Source organism: Lynx canadensis, chromosome D4 (assembly GCF_007474595.2).
Source record: "Lynx canadensis isolate LIC74 chromosome D4, mLynCan4.pri.v2, whole genome shotgun sequence".
Lineage (NCBI taxonomy): Eukaryota > Metazoa > Chordata > Mammalia > Carnivora > Felidae > Lynx > Lynx canadensis.
The window spans coordinates 26,577,135-26,601,122 of record NC_044315.2 but is presented as its reverse complement, the minus strand read 5'-3'; the positions used below and the strand labels follow the sequence as shown (position 1 = coordinate 26,601,122).

The 23,988-nt window shown below is 37.5% G+C and overlaps 1 protein-coding gene across 4 annotated transcripts in view; it reads right to left on the bottom strand.

The window, feature by feature from the left end:
- The window catches only part of NAA35 (N-alpha-acetyltransferase 35, NatC auxiliary subunit), a 96,626-nt gene that overhangs the window by 54,978 nt on the left and 17,660 nt on the right, over positions 1-23,988 (bottom strand). For all 4 annotated transcript variants that reach the window (XM_030294487.2, XM_030294489.2, XM_030294490.1 and 1 more), the window contains exons 5-11: positions 23,852-23,926; positions 23,101-23,268; positions 4,844-4,910; positions 4,721-4,764; positions 3,435-3,485; positions 2,476-2,559; positions 1,396-1,510 (exon numbers count right to left, since the gene is read on the bottom strand). In XM_030294487.2, coding sequence (XP_030150347.1) covers positions 1,396-1,510; positions 2,476-2,559; positions 3,435-3,485; positions 4,721-4,764; positions 4,844-4,910; positions 23,101-23,268; positions 23,852-23,926 — 604 coding nt within the window. The remainder of the gene's footprint in view (positions 1-1,395; positions 1,511-2,475; positions 2,560-3,434; positions 3,486-4,720; positions 4,765-4,843; positions 4,911-23,100; positions 23,269-23,851; positions 23,927-23,988) is intronic.

Sequence of the window (23,988 nt, the reverse complement as noted above, 5' to 3'; positions counted from 1 at the left end):
TCTTCTCTCTATCTGGCTATGGAGAGTTGTTCTGACAGGCTTCCAGTGGTTTTCTGGGTAATTAACACTGATGTGGGTGTTATAAGGTGTATCTGTGAAATGAGGGGATCTAAGGATCCTCCCACTCTGCCATCTTCCCCAGAATCCCCTTAGTCCTTTTTTTGGAGCACATACCCAGTGGTAACTTAAAAAGCTTTGGGGAGATTAATTTGGAGATTTTACTTACAATTATCTTCCTTCACAATTAAATGATACCTTGAAACTAGGATTCGAGATTAGAATAGATCCCCTCACCCAAATTCTGAAAACGCTACTCCATTTTTTTTTCCTTCTTTCTTTCTTTTTTTTTAAGCAGGCTTCACACCCAGTGTGCAGCCCAACACAGGGCTTGAACTCATCACCCTGAGATCAAGACCTGAGCTGAGATGGAGTCAGATGTTTAACCACTTGAGTCACCCAGGCGCCCCTGGCTCCATTTTCGTTTAATCACAAGTCTATGGAGATACAATTAACATACCATATAATTCATCTACCGAAAGTACAAAATTTAAGAGCATATAAGGGGCGCCTGGGTGGCTCAGTTGGTTAAGTGTCCGACTTCGGCTCAAGTCATGATCTCGTGGTCCGTGAGTTCGAGCCCTGCGTCGGGCTCTGTGCTGACAGCTCAGAGCCTGGAGCCTGTTTCAGATTCTGTGTCTCCCTCTCACTCTGACCCTCCCCCGTTCATGCTGTGTCTCTGTCTCAAAAATAAATAAACGTTAAAAAATTAAAAAAAAAAAAAAAAGAATATAAATATCATCTCGTTATTGTGAGTTTGAAGAATCACTGCTGCTACAAATTATCTAAAATGTTAACTCAGCTGCAACTTTTACAACAAAAAGGTACATTATTCTTTCATTTTAAGACATATTTCATAAATATAACCTACTGTCAACAATGTGCCAAGCACTTCAGAGATACACAAATAAGACAGCTCCTGGCCTAAGATACTGTCATGGAAAGACAAACAGGCAAACAACTACAATGTGATATACTAAAAACATGTTCTAACACAGGCATGTATGAGTGCAATGAGGCCGCAGAGGGCATATCTAGGCCAAGTATTCAGGGAATACTATGTAATTGAGGTGATGATCTCTCAAAGGAGTAAAGGGGAGAGGTGATTAAAAAAAGAATATAATGCTGACATCACAGAATGATCACCAGACAGGGTAAATATTCAGAGCCCAAACAGTAAGATACAGGAGATGGCCAAGTTCTATAGTACATTTTATGTAAGTCTACAGAGTAACACATCCCATGGTCCCAACAGGCTGACTTACACGAAATTTTAGAACAAACCAACCTATATAATCTGGATGGGTAAGAAAGAAAAAGAGTAAAACAGACAATTACCTCCTTTTGTAGTATCATTCTGAGCCTGGATGCCATGATGCAATGAATTATGAATGGCAGAAAGAAGATCTGCTGCTTGAACCATCAATTTTTGAGCTTCTGCAACAGCACTGGTCTAGCAAATAAATCACCAAAAACATTCTTACATATTCTTTCACTGAAAGATATACATTAAATAGGAAAATCCTATAAACAATAATGAAATTAAATGTTGTAATGACACTGGTTTTCAGAAACTATTCACTTAATACAGGATGCTCAGATCCTGTTAGGATAGAAATTAGTTTTTTACCCCTTCTTATATCTTGTAGGAGCCATTAAAAACTAACAGGAAACAATGCTGGCTTATTCTGTTCATCTTATATTTAAAAAAAAAGAAAGAAAAAAAAATCGAGTTTCAGGCAACTGGAAAATTTCAACATTTCTCCTATGCTATTCATTAAGTTGAAATTAAAAAAAAAAGAAAACAGGAAAACAACAGACTTAGATCAATGGTAAAGATTGGCTCTCTACTCACCACTTCCTAACTATCTACATATTAGTTTGTAATTGACTTCAATTAATGCAAATACACACAAAGAAAAAGTATTCACCATCTAGGGCTTACTTCTGGTTCTACACAAATCCAACAGTTAATTACTTAACTGAATGAAAGATGTCTACCTAAAATTCCCATTTTTGCTTTCTCCTTTTCAATTCACAAAACAAGACTACCCACAAGCAATTTCAGCTTCTATTATTATATCCATTAACAAGTAATATAAAATATATTTATATACCAACAACAGACACGGATATGTTATGGAGCAGAATGTAAATTCATGTGACTTTTTGAAAAAATTATCAGGGCTACTCTAATATTACATATATATGTAATATTATATATATGTGATAATATACACACACACAAATATATATAAAATCACCAGATAAAAATATACCAAATGCTCAATTCTGTATATGTGTGGTTGGGGGTGCTTTGATGGAAAAGCCTCAGAATTACTTCAATAACACACTCTATCCCCCCAAAGGGGAAAAAAAAAATAACCCACTAAAATAGATTATAGTAAATGCCCTTACCTCTTTCTTAGTAAAGGCTATGAGCACTGTCAGTAACACTCGAGTGAATTTCACTCTGCTGAATACTGCTAAACATTGTTGGTGCTAAAAAATAAGGACTAGAAGTTAAAAGATGCAAAGTCTGGCAAAGGAATTTCATTTTCAAATATAGTATTTTAAGTCCTAAATCTCAATGTTAATGACTTACTATATTACACACACTTTCACTTACAGTCTTTTAAATGCCTGAAAATGAGCTGCAGAAAACATAAAACCTATTCTACTGAAATAGAGATATAAAGTAAAACTTTATCAATGGGATGAATTTTTCCTTAAGTCAAAAGTTACACTGATATCTCAAAAACTGAATTAGCATTTAAAAAAATTTTTTAATATTTATTCTTGAGAGAGAGAGAGAGAGAGAGCGCGAGCGAGCATGAGCAGGAGAGGGACAGAGAGAGAGAGGGAAACAGAATCCAAAGCAGGCTCCAGGCTCCTAGCTGTCAACACAGAGCCCGACATGGGGCTCAAACTCACGAGCCGTGAGATCATGAACTGAACTGAAGTCAGATGTTTAACCGACTGGGCCAACCAGGTGCCCCTGAATTAGCATTTTTAACAGGAATAATAAAAAGATGCTGTAAGCAGAGCCAGAAAATTAAGGATCTTGACAAAGGTTCAGCAACTTTTCATACTGTCCAAGTTCTTGAGTTTTGCCAAGTTTTGGTGTATCATCTGTAAAAAATCATTTTTCTTCCTACCTCACAGGAATACTGAAGAGCTTTGAAATCATGTATTTGAAAGAGGTGTACTATCATTCTATCAAAATAAATACAAGGGAAATAAAATCCCTTGCAATGTCCAACTTTTAAAGAAATACCTTAAAAAGGGCTTCCATAAATTATAACGCAGTTCATAAAACTACAACATTAAGAGGTAGACTTCTCTGATATTATCTACCAGAAAATAAGTTCAATTACTTCTAGTTCAACTTCTGGATCTCTTTCTTCTCCTTGTCGACTTCGAGTACTCTAAAATTTTAAAAAAGGTGAATTAAAATAAACACAAACTTGTAGAAATACTAGTTTATAAATACCAAAATAAAGCACTAAATTAATTTATTGAGTATATGCAAGAATCTGATTTTAAGAAAAATATTTGGAAGAAAAAAGCTGTATCTACTATTTATTTTCCTATTAATACTATATACAGAAAGTTCATTTTGATACAAATTATAAAGATCATATGGAAGAGTAAGGTATTAAAAACAGCAAAAGCAAAACAATGAAATAAGTAAAAGCATGTGGCACACGGTACTTCTTTCTTTTTAAAACGATGTATTAATTGAAAGTCTTGACACTCTCAAAACTAATCCTGTTAGAAAAAAATAGTAACCTTTATAAAAATCACATCATAAAAATAAAGTCACACTGTAAATACTGATTATTCTACACTAAAATGCAAAACCTCTCGTTTATACGTGACTGACACACGACTATTTTGACAACTGCAGGGCAGTACTATGGGAAGATGTGGCAGAAGATCAGGGTTCTAGCCCCGCACTGCCACTTCCTAGTGGCATGCCCTGTATAAATCTCAGACAGCTTACTTGACTCCTTTAAGCTGTGTTTTCCTCATCTAAAACTAGGGCATTGTATGCAACTTATTGCCTAATTCACTGCACAATTACAAATATCAACTAAGGCAATAATATATAATCACTGTGACAACCATGCTGTGTTATACGAGTGTAGAAAAACAGCAGAAATAGAACTTTTTTCCTTTTTTAAATCTCTGTGCAAACCAAATCGTCACATCATCTGGCTCAAGGATATTATTCACAGAAGGCTTTCACCAGATTTGGGGAGCCACCACTTACTGAGGTCTTCTACTGTGTTGCACACATTGTACTAGCTATTGAAGATACAAAGTTGAAGACGATAGTCCTTACCTCTGAGGAACTTAACACTCTAGAATATTAATATTTAATATTTAATTTAATATTCTTAAAACAGCAGAGTGTAATTCTAAAACACTGGCAAAAAAGTGAAACGTCTTAAAGGTTACATTTTCAATACTTGAAAGGAACATTAATTCACCAGAAACTCCTCCTGTGAAGTTGTCTTCAAATTCATTGCAAAAAAGACACAGCATATATCAAGGAAGAGGGTGGTCCTCCCTTCACTAGCTGTAATCGGCTAAAGGTAACCTCACACTTAGAAGAGTTCAAAGATCCTATAGCAAAGCAATGAGAGATGGAAAATACCTTTACTCTTCTTTGCATGTCATCCTCCACATCTTTTAGCATGCCTAGAAAGAGAGACCATGAGTTTAAATGGGAAACAAATCCAAACACAAAACTTGTGAATCATCGTATAAACTGTTTTACCTGTCACTCGAAGGTCTGTCACACTGTTAGCCATTTTAAATCCATAAGTCATTGATTGAAAATCTTCCTGTACAGGAAAGCAATAATTAGGCCTTTGAGTACTAGCAAAACCTTTTATTAGATTTCTCTTACAAAATCACAATTTGCTAATATGAACACAGTAATGAAATGTCATCAGCTTATCTATATACATCCACGTTTTCCCTATAATGTATCCTTAAAACATCATATTCTAATGCTGTCTCCATCTTTAATTGTTTGTCTTTAGGCAATTTAAATACACTTGCATTTAGTATGTTCATTTGCAAAATAAGGTTAATGCTTATGACAATATCAGAAAATAGTAATTCACACTTACGGAGTATTCTCACACTCACAAGTGAACAATAAATACACAGAAATCACTGCTTGATAAGATTGAAAGATTTAAACAAGACTTTTAATTAAAAAATTATCAAATGCTTGTTTATACACTGTTCGGCTACAAAGGTTAAGCCTTCTCAAATAAAATTACTCAAAGTGATAGCAAAAGCACATTTCCACTCAGCCCCACTATAAAGAAAAAGTTATTCATACATGGATTCCTACCTGCAAAGTCATTTAAAACACTGCTGAAACATTAACAAATTAAGTAGTTTGCTAGACTCACTTTGAAGACTAGAAATTTAATATCATTTGGCTGATTCTATTAAGTCACAAGCTCTATTAAAGGAATGTTTCTGTCATGTTAGAATTCTTAACATGTATATAGAAGCCTAATACAATGGAATAACAGGCGTTTACAGCAGGGGCCAGAACTATAGCAGAATTTTTGGATTCTTAAAAGTATCAGTGTAATCTATATGTAATCTATATCATGTACTATAGGTTACAAACAGAAAAACAAACAAACAAACATCAATGTCCCTGGGTTCAAAGAACTGTTAGTGTTATTACAGGACTCATAGGATTGGGACTTTTAAAAATCTCAGGTTGTGTTACAAAGCTGTGAGCTTATCCTCTAGGTAAAGTTTATGCTCTACCCCTACTTGGCCACCAAATAGGATTCTCGTGTTTTACACGTCTAAAAAGGAACTCTTCCTAGTGTTTACCACATTGCTAAATGGCACCTCTATCCACCCATAGTTACTCTGGCTGAAAACCTTCACCTCGATTCCTCTCATTTTCCCACGTTCTGTATCAGATCATCAGAACAGATGACAGACTCAAACTTCCAATTTCTCATCTAAGCGCAGCTCCCGGCTTTCACAGCTGTCTCTAGTGAAGGCACCACCGCCTCTCACTTCCACAACTGCCTCCACACAGGGCCCCCCCCCTTCCATGCTTATCCCTGCTACAATTTATTCACCACCAGAAGCCGAAAGGGTTGTTTTAAAATAAGTCATTTCACATCACCTCCTACTGAAAACCTTTCAACTGTTTCCCTCCTCACAGGAAAATCAAAAATCCTACATGGACTGAGGCCCTCCATCAATCACCATGTGGCCCAGCTTCCCTCTCCAACCTCATTTTTTCTACCTACCATTCTTCTCCACGATCCCTGCACTGCAGCCACACAGGCCTTATTATCCTTCAGACACATCAAACATGTTCTCTTCTCAAGACCTCTGTACATGCTGACCCCTCCCTACAAGGAGTTTCTTCCTAAGATCTCCAAAGCCCCTTCACTCACTGTATTCTAGCCTCTGTTCCCGTGTCAAACCTCAAAACAGAGCTTTGCACTGTGCATTCTCTTTAAAACAGCATCCCCCGCCATTCTACATGCCCTGTGCCTGCTTTACTCTTCTACATAGAACTTATCAACACCTGACGAGATGTATTTGTTTAGTGACACACTATCTGTCTCAAGGAATGCATGATCAATGACATCGAGGCTTTGTTGTATTCACTGCTTTATCTCCAGGGCTTAGAACTGTACTTGGCACAAAGTACTGTTCAAAATATATTTGTCAACTGAATGATGACCTACTGTAAGACAGGGGCTGTTTTCCTGGTCATCTTCCTAAGTAGATCAAGTTGGCTCGGGATACTTGTGGGACTGGTGGACACCGTGGCAAACTGGAGAAGACATGCTTCATCTGAAGGAAGCCAGCCACTACTTATCTTACTGAGTAATGAAGGCACAACTAGTGTTTTTCAGAACAAAAACTTAATTTAACATAAAATCCTCCAACTTTTGAATGTTACTCATTTTTTAAAAATTAAGTAGGCCAACACCGTGAAGATGAAACAAAACACACCAGTAAGCCCCATCGATGCAACGTCTTCCAAGAGGAATCATTGCATCTAAGGAAAAGCATTCACATGATAGAATGCCGCAGGTCTATGTAAATAAATACTAGCCTCGGTAACAAGAACTTCATCTAAATCACTGGAGGACTGAAGCAGACCGAGTTACATAAGCAGATGCTACCATTAAAAGATCATTCCTGAAACCTTGTAGATTTAACAAGCGCAAAAATCAAAGTGAAACCAGGGAGACAGACCAGTTACTGGACACTACCCAACAGTACAAGCAGGAGCTGATGACAATTTGGATTGAGATTATAACTGGAGGTGATGAGAGGTTGTTGAAATCAGGATATATTGAAAAGGTAAAGCCTACGCGATGTGCCAAAGACGCGAATGTGGAGTAGGAGGTAAACTTCACAATCAAGGATCATTTTCAGGTGTTTCGTCTGAGCAACTGGTATATGATAGCACAATTTACTGAGAGGGGGCAGACTTTCAGAGGAGTAGGTTTAAAGGCAGAAATGGACTACAATTTTGATTAAGTTTATAATTTCTTTAGTTATCCAAGTGAAGATTTCAGGAAGGCACTTGCGTGAGTCTGGAAGTCAGGGGAGGAATCAAGACTAGAGACATAGGGGCGCCTGGGTGGCGCAGTCGGTTAAGCGTCCGACTTCAGCCAGGTCACGATCTCGCGGTCCGTGAGTTCGAGCCCCGCGTCAGGCTCTGGGCTGATGGCTCAGAGCCTGGAGCCTGTTTCCGATTCTGTGTCTCCCTCTCTCTCTGCCCCTCCCCCGTTCATGCTCTGTCTCTCTCTGTCCCAAAATAAATAAACGTTGAAAAAAAAATTAAAAAAAAAAAAAAAAAGACTAGAGACATAAATTTGGGCTTCATCAGCAGAGTTGGTATAATATAGAGCAGAACCAGAGGACATCAACTGAAGCAGAAGGGACACAGGAGCCCAGGTGCGTTCCAGCATCTAGAGGAGCAAACACGAGATATGTGCTAACCAATGAGGAAGAAAGAAATCCAAGAGACAGCTGTATCAGGAAGATGAGAAGGAAGTATTTCAAAGAGAGGTCAACTGTGTCAAATGAAGTCAAAAGCTGCAGAGTATAAACAATGGAGTTAGCAAAATGGAGATCATTAAGGGCCTTGTTAAGACCAGTTTCTGTGCAGTGGTAGAAAAAAATGTACGAGAGGGTGAGAAGAGACAAGGAGAAAGTAAAATAAGTAAACATTAACAGCTCACTCAAGGAGTTTTTTGCACAGGGTAGCAGAGAAATGACAGTGTAGATATAAGGAGTCATGGGATCAAAGGAACTGTGGTATTTTGTTTTAAACTGATTGATATTTAAAGCATGTTTATATGCCATAAGAATAATCTAGTAGGGAAAGAGACACTAACAATGCAATACAGAGACGGGTTAATGATTGCAGCAGGCAAGAGGGAACAGAATGGAGAACACAAGTGGAGGCTGAGCTTATATTGTCAGGGATACTTGTATTTTCACAAGATAATAGGTAGATGATGTGGGTTCCAATACAGGCTAGCATGTGTGGTTGTGAGAAGATGAGGTACTCCTACCTACGTCTGATTCCATCAAATATTTCATTAAGGTACAAAATAAGCTGACACTGGCAACGGAGGTCTTGAGAGATAAAAGATGTGGAGAAGTCCCTGAGAGGCTATGAAACCAAGTTTACCACAGAAGTGTTGAAAGATAGGACTGTCTCTAGTGCTGAGTGCCCATCTGAGATTTGCAGTCCTAAAATTAAAGTGAGAATAGACACACAGATGTGGGTTTTCTCGAGCAGCCTTCTGCTGTTTGGGTGCAAGCAGCAAGTAGACAGATGGTTGGGGTTTTGCCATGTAAGTGACACATTATGATGAGATGAGAAGGGCAAGGGAGTTAAGGGTGTCTGAAAACGAATGATTTCACCAGCGGACCATGGAAATGAGGCCACAAGAGAGAAAGGAGCAGCATCTGGGAATCTGGGAGGTCTCTGTGGAACTGAAGGATAGCAGGAGCAGGGGAAGCCAGAAAGTAAGTGGTAGCGATCAAAGGGTAGTATTTTTGAATTCAACATCTTGAAAGTGTAGATTAGTAAGGAAAGTTTTGCCTCCCTTATCCATTTTTGAACCATTTTCTGAGGACACAATGGTGGCTGGTATGGACTAGATAACCAGGGATACAATGGCGAAACACAACCATAGCCATTATAGAGTCTGTTATCCAGTGAGAGAATTAAGACATCTTGACAGGTACAAAGCCCCATGTTCTTTACTGTACTTTACAATACTGCCAAGATATAGTTGCAGAAAGTTATCACGGATATTCAGGGTTCTATAAAACACAGTATTTAAAACAATGCAGCACCACAAGAAAATTTAGAATGATAAAATATTTATAATCATAACTGCAGAACACCCAATACCAGAACTTAATGCGATTCCAACTAAACCAGTAATCTTGACTGTGCTAATAATAGTCTAATCAAGTAAAAATGTTTTCAATCGCTTCTAAAACAACTGCAATATATCAGTTACAATTTAATATTGCTTTAAAAAATCATTTCAGAGGCTCCTGAAATGATTTGATTCATTCAGCCAAATCTGAGTACCTTCTACAGACCAGATACTGAGTAACACATTAGGGCTACAAGGAAGGGTAAAACATGGTCACAGATGATTCACATCAAGACTTCAAACAATCTAAATGTCCATTAGTAAGTGCCTTGTAATTTACTGTATATACAATGGAATACTAATAAATAACATTATTATGTACTTACTATATGCCAGGCACTCTTCTAAAAATTTTATTGTATTAACTTTACTAACCCTCACAACACCCTGAGGTGGGGACTACTACAAACTACATTTTATAAATGAGGACACTGAGGCAGAGAAGCACCACACAGTGTATAGGTGACAGAGGAAGAACACAAACTTAGGTGGCGTCAATCCCTGCAGGCTGTACTTTTTAAACTTTTATTTTGAAAAAATTTCAGAATACAAAGTCCCATATTCCTTTCCGATATTCTTCAAATGATAACATTTTACCATATTTGCATTATGATTCTTTAGATTGTTTTCTTAAACATTTGAGACTAAGTCCTACCCTGTGATGCCATTTTACCTCTAAATCCTTCAGTAAGGGGGCGCCTAGGTGGCTCAGTTAGTTAAGCGGCAGACTTCGGTCAGGTCATGATCTCACGGTTCACGTGTTTGAGCCTCCCAATGGAAACTGCTTGGGATTCTCTCTCTCCCTCTCTCTCTGCCCTCCCCTGCTCGTGCCCATGCTCTCTCTCAAGATAAACTTAAAATAAATAAATACTTGTGTGATTTTTCCAAAACAAATAATCACTCTCTTACATAATCACACTACAATGATCAAATTAGGAAATTCAGGTCTCTTTAATGTGGAGCATTTCCTCCATCCTTATCTTTCCTGCCTGACATTTTGGAATAGTACAGGCCAAAGTTATTCTGTGCACATCCTTCAAGATGGGTTTGCCTATGTTTCCCCAAGATTAAATCCAATTTATGTCATACTGGATAGGAATACCACAGAAGTGATGCTGTGTTCTTCATGGAGCATTGTATCTGGAGGTACATGTTGACCTGTCCTATTGTTGGTGATATTAAGTCTGGCCGCTTAGCTAAGATGGTATCTGCCACGTTTCTTCACTGTAAACTACTCACTTCCCTTTGTAATTAATATATATCTTGCCAGAAGATACTTGGAGGCTAGGTACAAATCCTGTGCTCATTATACTTTTGTTCACTAGTTTTAGCATCCTTTAATGATTCATGCCACAGATAATTATTCAAAACCTGTACTCTTAACATGATGTTATGCAGCTAATAAAAAACAATGAGGTAGCTCTCCACCTACATGTGTTGGTAGGTATAGAAATCTATTTTCTATTGTCTGTGGGAAAAAGTTGCAGTTTATATAATTTTATCACGTTAAATAAAATACACATGTATACATATTATTAGGAAGTATGTGAAGAAATATACACCAAATGCGTTAATAGCATTTACTCTTTACCAGGCAAACCAGAACTTTAAAAAAAAATTGTTTTTAATATTTATTTTTGAGAGAGAGAGAGAGAGAGAGAGAGAGAAAGAGAGAGAGAGAGAGAGAGACAGAGCTTGAGCAGGGGAGGAACAGACAGAGAGGGGGACACAGAATCTGAAACAGGCTCCAGGCTCCAAGCTGTCAGCACAGAGCCCAACATGGGGCTCGAACCCACAAACCGTGAGATCATGACCTGAGCCAAAGTCAGATGCTTAACCAACTGAGCCACCCAGGCGCCCCAAACCAACTTTTATAGTTTATTTTTGTATTAGAAATATGTTTGGCTGCAAATAAGACAAAAATCCAACTACAGTGACTTAAGTGATACACACTTCTAGCATGCCAAATAACAGGAATACCAGAAGTAATCTTTCAGCTCCATCATCCTAAGCTGAGACCATCTCAGATTTTCAAGTTTACAAAATGAAGCAGGAGTTACCTTCAAACATTACATCCATAATCAAAGAAAATGACAGAAGGAGTGGGCTATACATGCATTCATTATTCAAACTGGCACACTGAGAGTAAAAAGGGATGCTATTAATAACCATACAGGATAAAAGGTGCCAAGTAAGACTGTTCCATGCAAGCCAGTACGCAGACACCAGCTGTAATAGAAGAATGTGCTAAGAAGAGCAGAGAAGAAAACTGAAATCTGTATGGGCAAGTCAGGAGAGTGGGATCCAAGCCTAAAGATAAATAGGACTTTTCCCTAAATAGGTAAGGAGAAAAGACGTAAGAGCCAGAAGGAGCATACTGTGCACAGGCATGGGATAATGAAAGAGAATAGCGTACTCAGGAGCAGCTGAACAACAATATGCCACAGGGAGAAGGAAGAGGAGTAATGAATACCACAATGAAATGACAATGTAAGAGTGATCATCAAGAAGGCAAGAGATGACAAGTGTCGGTGAGGATGTGGAGAAAGAGAACCCTTGTGCACTGTTGGTGGGATTGTAAACTAGTTCAACCACTATGGAGAACAGTATGGAGGTTCCTCAAAAAATTAAAATAGAACTACCCTAAAAAAAAAAAAAAGACCTACCCTATGATCCAACAATCCCAATTCTAGGTATAGATCAAAAAGAAATGAAAGCAGATAACGAAGAGACCTACATAGCTCCCATGTTACTGCAGTACTATTCACAACAGCCAAGACACAAAAACAACCTAAGTGTCCACCAATGCATGAATGGATAAAGATGTAGTATGTATGTATGTATGTATAGACAATGGAATTCTACTCAGCCATGGGAAAAAAGGAAATCCTGCCATTTGCAACAACATAGATAGACCTGGAGAATACCATACCACATGAGTAAGTCAGAGACAGAAAAACAAACACTATACGTTACCTCTTACGGTGGAATCTAAGAAAACCAAAATTATAAAAGCTAGTAAAATGGTGAGTAAAAGAATAAAATGGCGGTTGCCAGGAACTGGAGGGTGAGGAAATGGGAGAGGTGTTCAGGGTACATATTTACAACTAGGTGGTAAGTCCTGGATCTAACACAAGCACAGATTATAAACAACAAAACTCTATTATAAACACTAAATGTGCTAAGAGACTAGATTTTAACCGTTCCCAGCACTAGCAGAAATGATCATTATGTGATGCAACAGGTGTGAGCTATGGCAATTATACAGCAATATAAATGCATCATATCAATGTGCACTACACCTTAAACGTCCACAACACTGTATGTCAAATATAACTCAGTAAAACAACAAAAAAGATGAGTAATAAAGTTAGGGCTGGCTCATGGACAGCGTTACTCTAAGAGGTTTTTGACTTTTATCATGTAGGCAGCAGAAAGGGTGAACTTCTGGTTAAATGCTGACTTCTACTATACCTCTTAAAATCATACTAACAATGACACTATAGGAATTATAAGTTTGAATCCCAAAGGACAAAGAGAATGGAGGACAAGAGACAAAATGCATAAGACAATTTTTGGAAGATGCAAAGTAATGGACAAAAAGTAACTGACTTATGTGAGTGAAAAAAGCTAAACCAATGCCACTCGGAAGTAACAACAAAGAAAACTTTCAAGAATTCAGAGTTCCTGGATGGCTCAGTTGATTGAGTGTCTGACTTTGGCTCAGGCCATGACCTCACAGTTTGAGTTCAAATCCTACATTAGGATTGCTGTTGTCAGTGCAGAGTCTGCTTGGGATCCTCTGTCTCCCTCTGCCCCTCCCTGCTTGCATGGGGGCTCTATTTTTCTCTCTCAAAAATAAACAAACATTAAAAAAAAAAAAAAAGAATTAGAGGTATCAGACACCTTTGTAGACTGAGGTATGGCATCAGAAGAAGCTGATGTTTAAGGAAGGAGCTCTTAGTCTCCCTCCACCCTCACCCTACATAAGCAAGGCAATATATGCCTGTCATTAAGCTGCATTAACACCCAGCAGCACCTGGCACATGCTAACAAATAGATAGTATCAGTCAAAGACAGGCAAACTATTTCTTACAGAGCCAGATAATATATATTTTATCCATTGCAGGCCAAGTGGTAAAGTGGAGAATATTATGTAGGTACTTATATAACTGTTTAAAACACAGAAACCGTTCTTAGCTCAAGAACCATAAAAAACAAACGCAACAGGGTAGGTTGGTCTGCAGGCTGTAGTTTGACAGCCTTTGGTTCACAGGACTTCCTGAGGGTTTATATGTGGGGAATGAGAGAAAGAGAAGAATCAAGGATGACTGCAGGATTTTTGTTCTACACAACGAGAAGAACGGAGCTCCATTTGCTGAGATTGAGAAGACTACAGAAAGAAGAAGTTAGGAGGCAAGGGGGAAATCAGCAACTCCATTTTGGAAACGTGAACTCTGAGACAGACATCTAAATGGAGAATGCAGAACAGGCAGTAAGCACATAGAAGTCTGAGATTTAGGGAAGTCTAAAGTCTAGGCTGAGGATACAAACTTAGGCTTCATTAGTAGAGACAGAATTTAAGACTATGAAACTGCACGAGGTCATCAGGGAAGTGAGTACAGACAGAGGTGTAAAGATGGAGCCTGAGCCACACCAATATTTAGACTGTGCTGTCCAATATGGCCATCACACAACCAATCAAGTAGTGAGTGCTTCAAATGTGGATGGTTCAAACTGAGATGTGCTGTGAGTGTTACATACCACACTTGGAATACTTGGTACCAAAAAATGCAATTTTATGTTTCACTAATGTTTTTTAAATAATTATATACTGGAATATTATTTTAGATATATTGGACTAATAAAACGTTCCAAAATTAATTCCACCGATAAGCTACTAGAACATTTTAAATGATATAAATGGCTTGTATTCTGTTATCTATTGGACAGTGCTGGCCTAAAGAATGAGATGACAAACCGGGGCACCTGAGTGGCTCAGTTGGTTAAACGTCCGACTTTGGCTCAGGTTATAATCTCATGGTTCGTGGGTTCAAGCCCCATGTCAGGCTCTGTGCTGATAGCTTGGAGCCTGGAGCCTGCTTTGGATTCTGTGTCTCCCTCTCTCTCTGCCTCTCCCTCATTTGTGCTGTCGACCTCTCAAAAATAAATAAACATTAAAAAAAATTTAGGGGCTCCTGGGTGGCTCAGTTGGTTGGGCGGCTGACTTCGGCTCAGGTCATGATCTCGCAGTCCATGAGTTCGAGCCCAGTGTCAGGCTCTGTGCTGACAGCTCTGAGCTTGGAGCCTGCTTCGGATTCTGTCTCCCTCTCTTTCTGGCCCTCCCCCGTTTGCACTCTGTCTCTGTCTTTCAAAAATGAATAAATGTTAAAAAAAATTTTTTTTAATTTTTTAAAAAAAGAATGAGATGACAAACAAGAACAATCAGTGAGGCAGGAAACCAGGGAAAAAGAGCCAAGAAAATAATTTGTTTCAAGGATGGACTCCATGTCAAAAATCTGATGACCAATCAAGTTTAAGACTAAACATTAACCAACGGGTTTAGCAACACTGAGGTCTTGGATGACCATGACAATGAAGCTTTGGTGGAATACCATTCAAAGCCTGACTCGAGTGAATTCAAGAAGTCTGGCTGAAAAGAACTGAGATATGGGGCAGAAGCTGAAGTATGCCAAAAAATGGCATTTTTTTAAGATTGAGGAAGATAAGGCATGTTTGCATGCTGACAGGAATGATCCAGTACAGGGGCAAATTCATTATGCAAGGGACAGAGAGAATTACTAGAGCAATATTTTTGAATATAAGACAGGGTATGGGATCTAATACATAAGCAGAAGGGATCAACCTTAGACAGGTTCATCTGGATAGAAGGGCCAAAGAACACAGGGCACATGTGCAGGTAGGTGAGAAGATTACTTCCATTATTTAGTGCAGCAGGAAGGTAGGTTTGCTTCAAGTGAGTCAATTGCAAGCCTGAGGAGAGGGAGGGTGAACGAACCAGGGAAATGTAAGACTGCTAAGGAGCACTCATGGCCCACTTGAAGTTAGTGGTGATGAACTGAAAGTAGCAAATCAGTGTGAATGTATTTTTCTCCAGTTACACTGTGATGTGCTAGTGTAAAGGCACAGGAGATGGAGGGTTGGATTTAACTAGAATTGAGGTCCAATAAGGCAAGAGAGGAAGAGAGCTGCAAGTGTAGGCAAGGGAGTTATTGCAAGGAAGGAAGATGGTATTTAAAATCAGAAAATAGGACCAAACGGGTAATGACAGTAAAAAAACAATATGACATATACAATGGAGTATTACTCAGCAATCAAAAAGAATGAAATCTTGCCATCTGCAACTACGTGGATGGAACTAGAGGGTATTATGCTAAGCAAAATTAGAGAAAGACAAATATCATATGACTTCACTCATACAAGGACTTTAAGATACAAAACAGATGAACATATGGGAAGCAAAAATAATAAAAACAGGGAGGGGGACAAAACAGAAGAGACTTTTTTTAATTTAAAAAAATTTTTTTAATATTTATTTATTTTCGAGACAGAGACAGAGCATGAATGGGGGAGGGGCAGAAAAAGAGGGAGACACAGAATCTGAAGCAGGCTCCAGGCTCTGAGCTGTCAGCACAGAGCCCAACACGGGGCTCGAACCCACGGACCATGAGATCATGACCTGAGCTGAAGTCGGACATTCAACCGACTGAGCCACCCAGGCGCCCCAAGAGACTCTTAAATATGGAGAACAAACAGCAGGTTACTGGAGGGGTTGTGGGAGGGGGGATGGGCTAAATGGGTAAGGGGCATTAAGGAATCTACTCCTGCAATCACTGTTGCACTGTATGCTAACTTGGAGGTAAATTAAAATAAATAAATAAATAAATACAATGCAAAAAAAACGAACAAAAAAAACAATATGATAAACTGGAGCCCAAGTAGAGATGAACCATAGGAGTCAGAATACAAGCAACCCAGAAACAGAGGTGGGAGTCTGAGAATAGGATCCTTCAAACTGAGATCAGTAAAGGGTTGGAATGACCAAGTTTAAGGTATAGTCATTAGAAAGAAAACTCCTAAAAGCTTCCAAAGAGAAAACATGGGTATAAAAAATCAGGATGGCAACACTGAAATTAAGAGTCAGTAGAATAAGGCCTTCAAAATTCAGAGGAAAATTATTTTCCAACCTAGAAATCTATTACAACCAAACTTTCAATCGAGTGTGAGGGTAGGGGAGACATTTGCAAACATGTAAGTTCTCAAAGAACAATTCCCTCTCCATCTCCCCATGGAACTGGAAATACTGCACCAACCAAAGTAATAAAGAATAATAATAAAGGCATAAAATCCAGGTAACCAGAAATCTAACAAAGAGAGGGAAATGAAATTCCCAGGAGAAGGGCGAAGAGAAAACCAGTGGAATCCCAGCTATACAGTGGACCTAGAAGGGCACTGATCCAGCCTGAACCTAGAGAACAAAGGAGCTAAAGAGGGTAATTTCAAAAAATACATAAACCGATAAGACGATCTTATGATGGGAGAGGGAGAACCAAGTACACAGAAAACTAAGCAAACCAAAAAACAAGAGGCAGTTATCATTTCAAGAAAAACAAAAATTTGTATGAGAACGGAAATGTACGTTTACACCACTTTGGCTCATCTGTCATTAGTATTTATACAATCACAATAATGTCAACACTGATTAATGATTTAACAAAAAACTGAATTACTATTTGGATATAGGACAGGATAATATGTGAATGCTAGTTATATGCTAAAAATGTGCTGACATACCAGTTAAAAATTGCTAATATCCAGGGGCATCTAGGTGGCTCAGTCAGTCAAGCTTCCAACTTCAGCTCAGGCCATGACTTCAGGGTTCGTGAGTTTGAGCCCCGCATCGAGCTCTCTGCTGTCAGCTCAGAGCCCGCTTTGGATCCTCTGTCCCCACTCTCTACCCTTCCCCTGCTCACATGTGTGTTCTCTCACTCTCTCAAAAATAAGCACTTCAAATTGTTTTTATCCAGAAATTAGAATACACGCCTATTATCCAGAAATATGGAATTAACTACTGGCAAAAAGCTAAAAAAAATTTAATATTATTATGGAATGAGGAAAAAAACAGAGAACTATAATTTCTCATTATGCATATTGTGGGGTACTTGATTTTGCATAGTATGTACAAGTACTTTTTAAACATTATTTCTAATGTTTGGTTTTTGAAAGAGAGAGACAGAGTGCAAGCAGAGGAGGAGCAGAGAGAGAGGGAGACACAGAACCCAAAGCAAACTCCAGGCTCTGAGTTGTCAGCACGGAACCCGATGCCAGGCTCGAACTTATGAACCATGAGATCATGACCTGAGCCGAAGTCGGATGCTCAACCAACCAAGCCACCCAGGTGCCCTTGTACAAGTACTTTTATTAAAATACACATAGTAGGAAAAATTTTCAAAGAACAAAACCAGATATGACCAAATTACCTACTTTTAAGAAGGTAACTAGCGGTCAAGTGGAGAGTGGCCTAGAGGGAAAGAGTGGGCCAGAAGGAAGAGTACAGACACTCACAAGGAATCTAAACCTGAAGCTAAGAAAGTCTCAAAGTAAAGCAGGAACAATACGAGAGAAGGAAAAGCAATGCCCAGATTCAAGACACTTGAAAGGTAAAAATAAAAGAATTCAATCAGATAACCCTATAGATACCATTTTGCAAGAATGTAGAATGCAAGTGGACCAGCGGTGTGATGGGGGAACTATGGTTCCCATTTTGTATATGTACACAGGATATTAAGAAAGACACATCTTTAGACAAGTGAAATGTCTCCAGTTCAGAAGTAAAAACAAAGCAGAGACACATCTTGAGGGCAAAATATAACAGCACCTAGAACTTCAGAAGCAGCATTTCAAACAAAGAAATGACTGGTTTATTACAGTTCATTCTTACTTATTCATTACTAGCTCTCTTAAAAACTTTCACTAGGCAATCAATTCTTTTTCTAATTTAAAAACAAGATAAACCTATCTAGCAAATCTGAAAAGTTTATAGAAACAAGAAAACATAGGGGCACTTGGGTGGCTCAGTCAGTTAAGCATTTGACTCTTAATTTCAGTTTAAGTCATGATCTCATGGTCATGAGATCCAGCCCTCCTCAGGCTCTGTGCTGAGTGTGGACCCTGCTTGGGATCTCTCTCTCTGCCCCTCCCCAGCACTCTCTCAAAATAAACAAACATTAAAAAAACAGAAGAAGAAAGAAAAAACAATCTCTTCAACCCAGGAGATTTTACTTACATTTCTTCCTAGTTTTCTTTTAATTTTACACAGTTGCTTACACTATGTGCCACTTTCCTGTTTAAAAGTATATACTCTCCTATGATTCTAAACATCATTTTCACTATCACTATGTATAATAAATTATAAATTATTTATTTATAATTACCCATAATAAATTATCCATGGTAATAAATTATCCATAATTTACTTCAAGCATAACCTTAATGGTGGCATTTTGGTTGATGCTAACTTTGAAAACTTACTACTATTGAAACTTATCACTATTGAAAACTTATCACTATTGAAAACTTATTAAAGTATTGGGCATGAAGTGTCCATGCTTCTAATCATGTAAGGCTGAGTTCTAGAGATGAATTAATTTCACCTGTGCTAATGCACACTCCCACTATAATAAAAACCAAAATGACAACTCACTGTATCCTTACCAATACTGAATGGTCTCATTTATAAATATATTTTGTAGATGAAAAATGATCTAATTACTTTTTATTTTAATTGTATTTCTTGGATCACATAAGGCTAAATTTTAAAAATATGAGGGCAATTTATTACCTTCCTCCAAGAGTAAGTTGTTTATTTTACTGCCCATTTATTCATCTGGGCTTCAGTGTTATGCTTTATTTGAATGAGAGCCTAATAAAGAAATATTTGGTTATTTTTGTTATCCAGATTTTTCTAAAAATTTTTTTATCAGCTTTTTCCTATTAGTCTTTTCCTTTACAATTTCTCCCATTTGTAAGTCCTTCATCCAGAGGATATGCAGAATTTCAATTATATTTATATTACAAAAAATTTATTTTCATTTATTTTAAAGTTTTCTATTTATTTTGAAAGAGAGAGAGCACAGGGAAGGGACAGAGAGAGGTTGAAAGAGAATCCCAAGCAGGCTCCACACCAGCAGCACAGAGCCCAATGTAGGGCTCAAACTCCCTAACTGCGAGATCATGACCTGAGCTAAAATCAAGAGTTGGACGCTTAACTGACTGAGTCACCCAGGTGCCCCATTTTCATTTATTTTAAAACAAATTTATCCAGGCACATAATAAAAATTCCAACAGCACAAAAAAGTATATATCCCAATCCTCAAGATTCCAGTTATCTTGGAGTGCCTGGGTGGCTCAGTCGGTTAAGTGTCCGACTTTGCCTCAGATCGTGATCTCACAGTTCGTGGGTTTGAGCCCCACGTTGGGTTCCACGCTAATAGTGTGGAGCCTACTTGGGATTCTGTCTCCATCCCTTCCTCACTTGTGTTCTCTCTCTCCCTCTCAAAATAAACTTAAATAAAATCTTCCAATTATCTTATTTATGAAGATAAATACCTCCCATTTAAAAAAAAAGAAAATAAAACAGGAGTAACCTACTACATACTTTTCTACACTTGACTTATTTTACTTTATTTTGGAGACCTAATCTTACTTGTATACATAAACCTACCTCCTTTGTAAAGGGGGCACAATACCCAACTGTATGAAGGTAGCATCACTTAATGAGTCTCCTGTTGATGGACATTAAGATAGTTTCTAGACCTTAGTTACTACAAACAAAACTACATACAAGTCCTTGCATACAAGTCTTTGTGCACAGCACAGATCTATTTGTAGAATTCTTAAAAGTGAAACTGCGGAGATAAGTCATACACATTTTAACTTATATTAATATTACTAATTGTTCTTTAAAACAGTTGTGTGAATTTATGATACCATAAAAACATATGAGTCTTGCTTACACTGGAAACCTGAGTCCTTACTAACAAATGTGGAGGGCATGCTAAACTTAGAAAATCATCATTTTACAGTGAAGATTAAACCAAGCAAGTATTGATGGATGCTAAATCTAGGGGATAGGTTTTAATGAGCAGGATATTTCCGTGATCTTAAAGAGCTTCCCTACAGATTGCTTATTATGTGCCAGGCTAAAAACTAACCATACAGTAATCAGAAAACACCTTGGAACAAAATAACATCACCACTGAGGGGGCCGATGGACACTGTATGCCTCAGCTGTGGCACCGGAAGGAAGACACAATATTACTTTTGTTGTGTTCCAGCCAGGATTGCTTAATCTAAACGTAATCATGAGGAAAAACACACAAATCCTAAGTGAGGAACATTCCATGAAAAAAGGCAAACCAGGAGAGGCCTGTGTTCTCCAAAATTATCCATGGTATGGAGACAAAAAAAAAGGCTGAGGAACTTCTGTGGATTAAAGAGACTAAAAAGATAGGAAACCAAATGCAGGACATGATCCTAGACTGGAACCCGTAATATAGGGTAAAAATGCAAAGAAGGACAATGCTGGGTCACCTGACAGGAACAGAATACAGAGAATGGACTGTTATTACAGATTCACTGAAGTTGATAACTGTGCTGTAGCTGTGTATGAAAGTGCTTCTTTTTAGGAGATGCACACTGAGAGATGTTTGGAGGGAGAACTTCAAAATGTATGCAACTTAGTCCCCAACGGTTCGGGGAAAAAAATACATAAACATGTATATTCATACACAACAGAAACTGAAGAAGTAATTCAACTGGAACAATTCATTAATAGCAGCTGAATCAAGGTGAGAGATATATGGTGTTCTTTGTGTGGTTACTATAACTTCTGATAATTTGAAATTATTTCCAAATAAAAAGGTTTTCTTAAAAAAAGATTAAAAAGAGAGAAATGATGACTGTTCATCTCTCTCTCACACACACAGCACGAGAGTACCTGTTTCTCACCCTCATCGACATAGTATAAGAAATTTCTAATCTTTGCCAATAATGGGTAAAAAAAAGGCACCTCAGTTTTAATCTACATTTCTCTTATGTATCTTTTCTCATGTTTAAAGGCCATTTTATTTTCTGTAAACTATTTTCTGACTTTTAACAACTTTTTACACTTAAAATATTTCATTGATCTGCAATTTATTTTGATGTTGTTATAGACTGAATGTTTGTGTCCCTCCAAAATTCCTGTTAAGTCCTAACACCCAATGTGATGGTATCTGGTGGTGGGGCGCCTTCTGAGAGATGATCAGGCCATGAGAGTAGAGCCCTATGAATGGGACCAGTGCCCTTGTAAAAGAGATCCCAGAGATCTCCCTTACACTTTCTGCCATGTGAGGACACAGTGAAAAGATGGCCAACTATGAACCAGTAGTCAGGCCTTCACCAGACACTGAAGCCTCTGGTGCCTTGATTGTGGACTTCTTAGCCTCCAGAAATATGAGAAATAAACTTCTGTTGTTACAACAACCCAAAAGATTAAGGCAGATATAAAATGATGATAAGTTAATTCTCAAGGGTGCTAACCAACTGTCCGACTAACCAACTATTTGCTAAATGAATCCTTTCTCTGCCCTAGGACTAGGATTTTTGATGTCCTTTTGGGCATACGTTGAGAATGTAAGTATTTAATAATTTGTGTATCTCTTCTCATTAACTTAATCTTTTTAAAATTTTCACTCAAATGTGTAAGATATTCCATAATGATACACACAGCAATTAAAATAGGTAGTTAAGTAACAAATAAGTGTATAAAAGTAGGCAGTATTTCATAGACAACTCACAAGCCATATATTTAAATGTGATCATATTAGCTATATATTTAATTATTCTCACATATATAAATTTAGAAAAGCTATACATTGTATACACTGAACCACTGTAGAAGACTAAAATATTTATTTTGGATTAGTAACAGTGTTAAAAATAAAGAAGAATTAAAAAAAAATTACTTATCAATAATTTTAAATACTATCACATTTCTCCATAAAATTTCTCATAAGAAGAAAAAAAATCTTTCTATGTCTAAAACTTAAAACACTTCCTAAGGGCAAGGTACTTAGTATAAACTGGAAGAAAATATTTATATCCTGAAATATTTTTCATACCTTTGTTTTCCTTAGCTCCCTATTATCCAAAAACTGAAAGTACAACACTTCTGTGTTATAATTTTTAAGAGACTTGAGGCTGTGTCTTCATAGTCTTTGTGAATCCCCATAATATTCAGAGCAAAGTACTCTCTCAGCACATAATGGATACTCAATGAATGGTACCAACAGAACGAACATATACTAAGATGAAAGTTTTTTCTTAGAACTGGATCATTTCAGTCAATATATCTGTAAACAGCATAGCATCACTTTTAAAAACTGTTTTTAACTACATGTATCATTAAAAACATGTATCATATAATCATTTAAATACATCACAATAAATAAAGTGGTCAATGAGTTTCAGGAATTCTTATATTACGAAATCTTACCTCTTCAAAAACAGCAGCTTTATTTACTTTTTCCCTTGCAATGTCACAGATTTTCAGAATTCCCAGAGCAAAAGCTTTCATGGCAGGATCTTCTATAAAGTCTGGATTATGAATGTAAAGGCACGTGAATACTGTCTGTGCCAAGGAATGGCCTTCTAGCCAGGTTATCTATAAAGAAGTAAAAGAATGTATACGTTTAAGATGACACAGAGGGTCTGCAAAGTCTAAATAGATCTGACAGTCAAGGGCTAGAAAGCCACAGACCCAAATAAATATATAATTAACCACAGGATTTCAAAGATGATTAAAAGGAAGCTAAGAAAAGACAGAAGAATTACAATTCACTTTCACTGACTAAAGTCTTTCAAAAATCATACACCATAAATATGATTAGCTATCTAAGGGAAACATTCTTATACAGAATTCAGTGTACAATATATTTGGAGACTAATGAAATTAGAATGCCACCTTACATAGAATCTAAAAGCAATCAATTCCACAGTGGAGTCAATAAAAATCCATTAAGTAGGGAATTCACAATTTTAGAACTAACCAGGTGCTTAGCCACTCCTTTAACTCTCCTTTTTCATCCTCACTACTATTAACTTAGTCAAGAGCATCACACCTCCCCTATATTACTGCAAGAAACTGCACAATGGTTTTCCTACCTCTCTTCTCTAATTCAATTCTCCCAACCAGAGGGAACTTTCTAGGAAGTCACAGTTTTTAGATTAACCAAGTGTACTCTTACCAAACAGCAAAAACAAGTATCCATTATTCCTATCAATTCAGGCAAGGTGAGGTCCTTAATTTTAATGGTGCCATCCTAAAAGAGGAGAAATATGACATATGAGAAGTTTTTATAAAAGTTATAGTTTCTATGTCCAG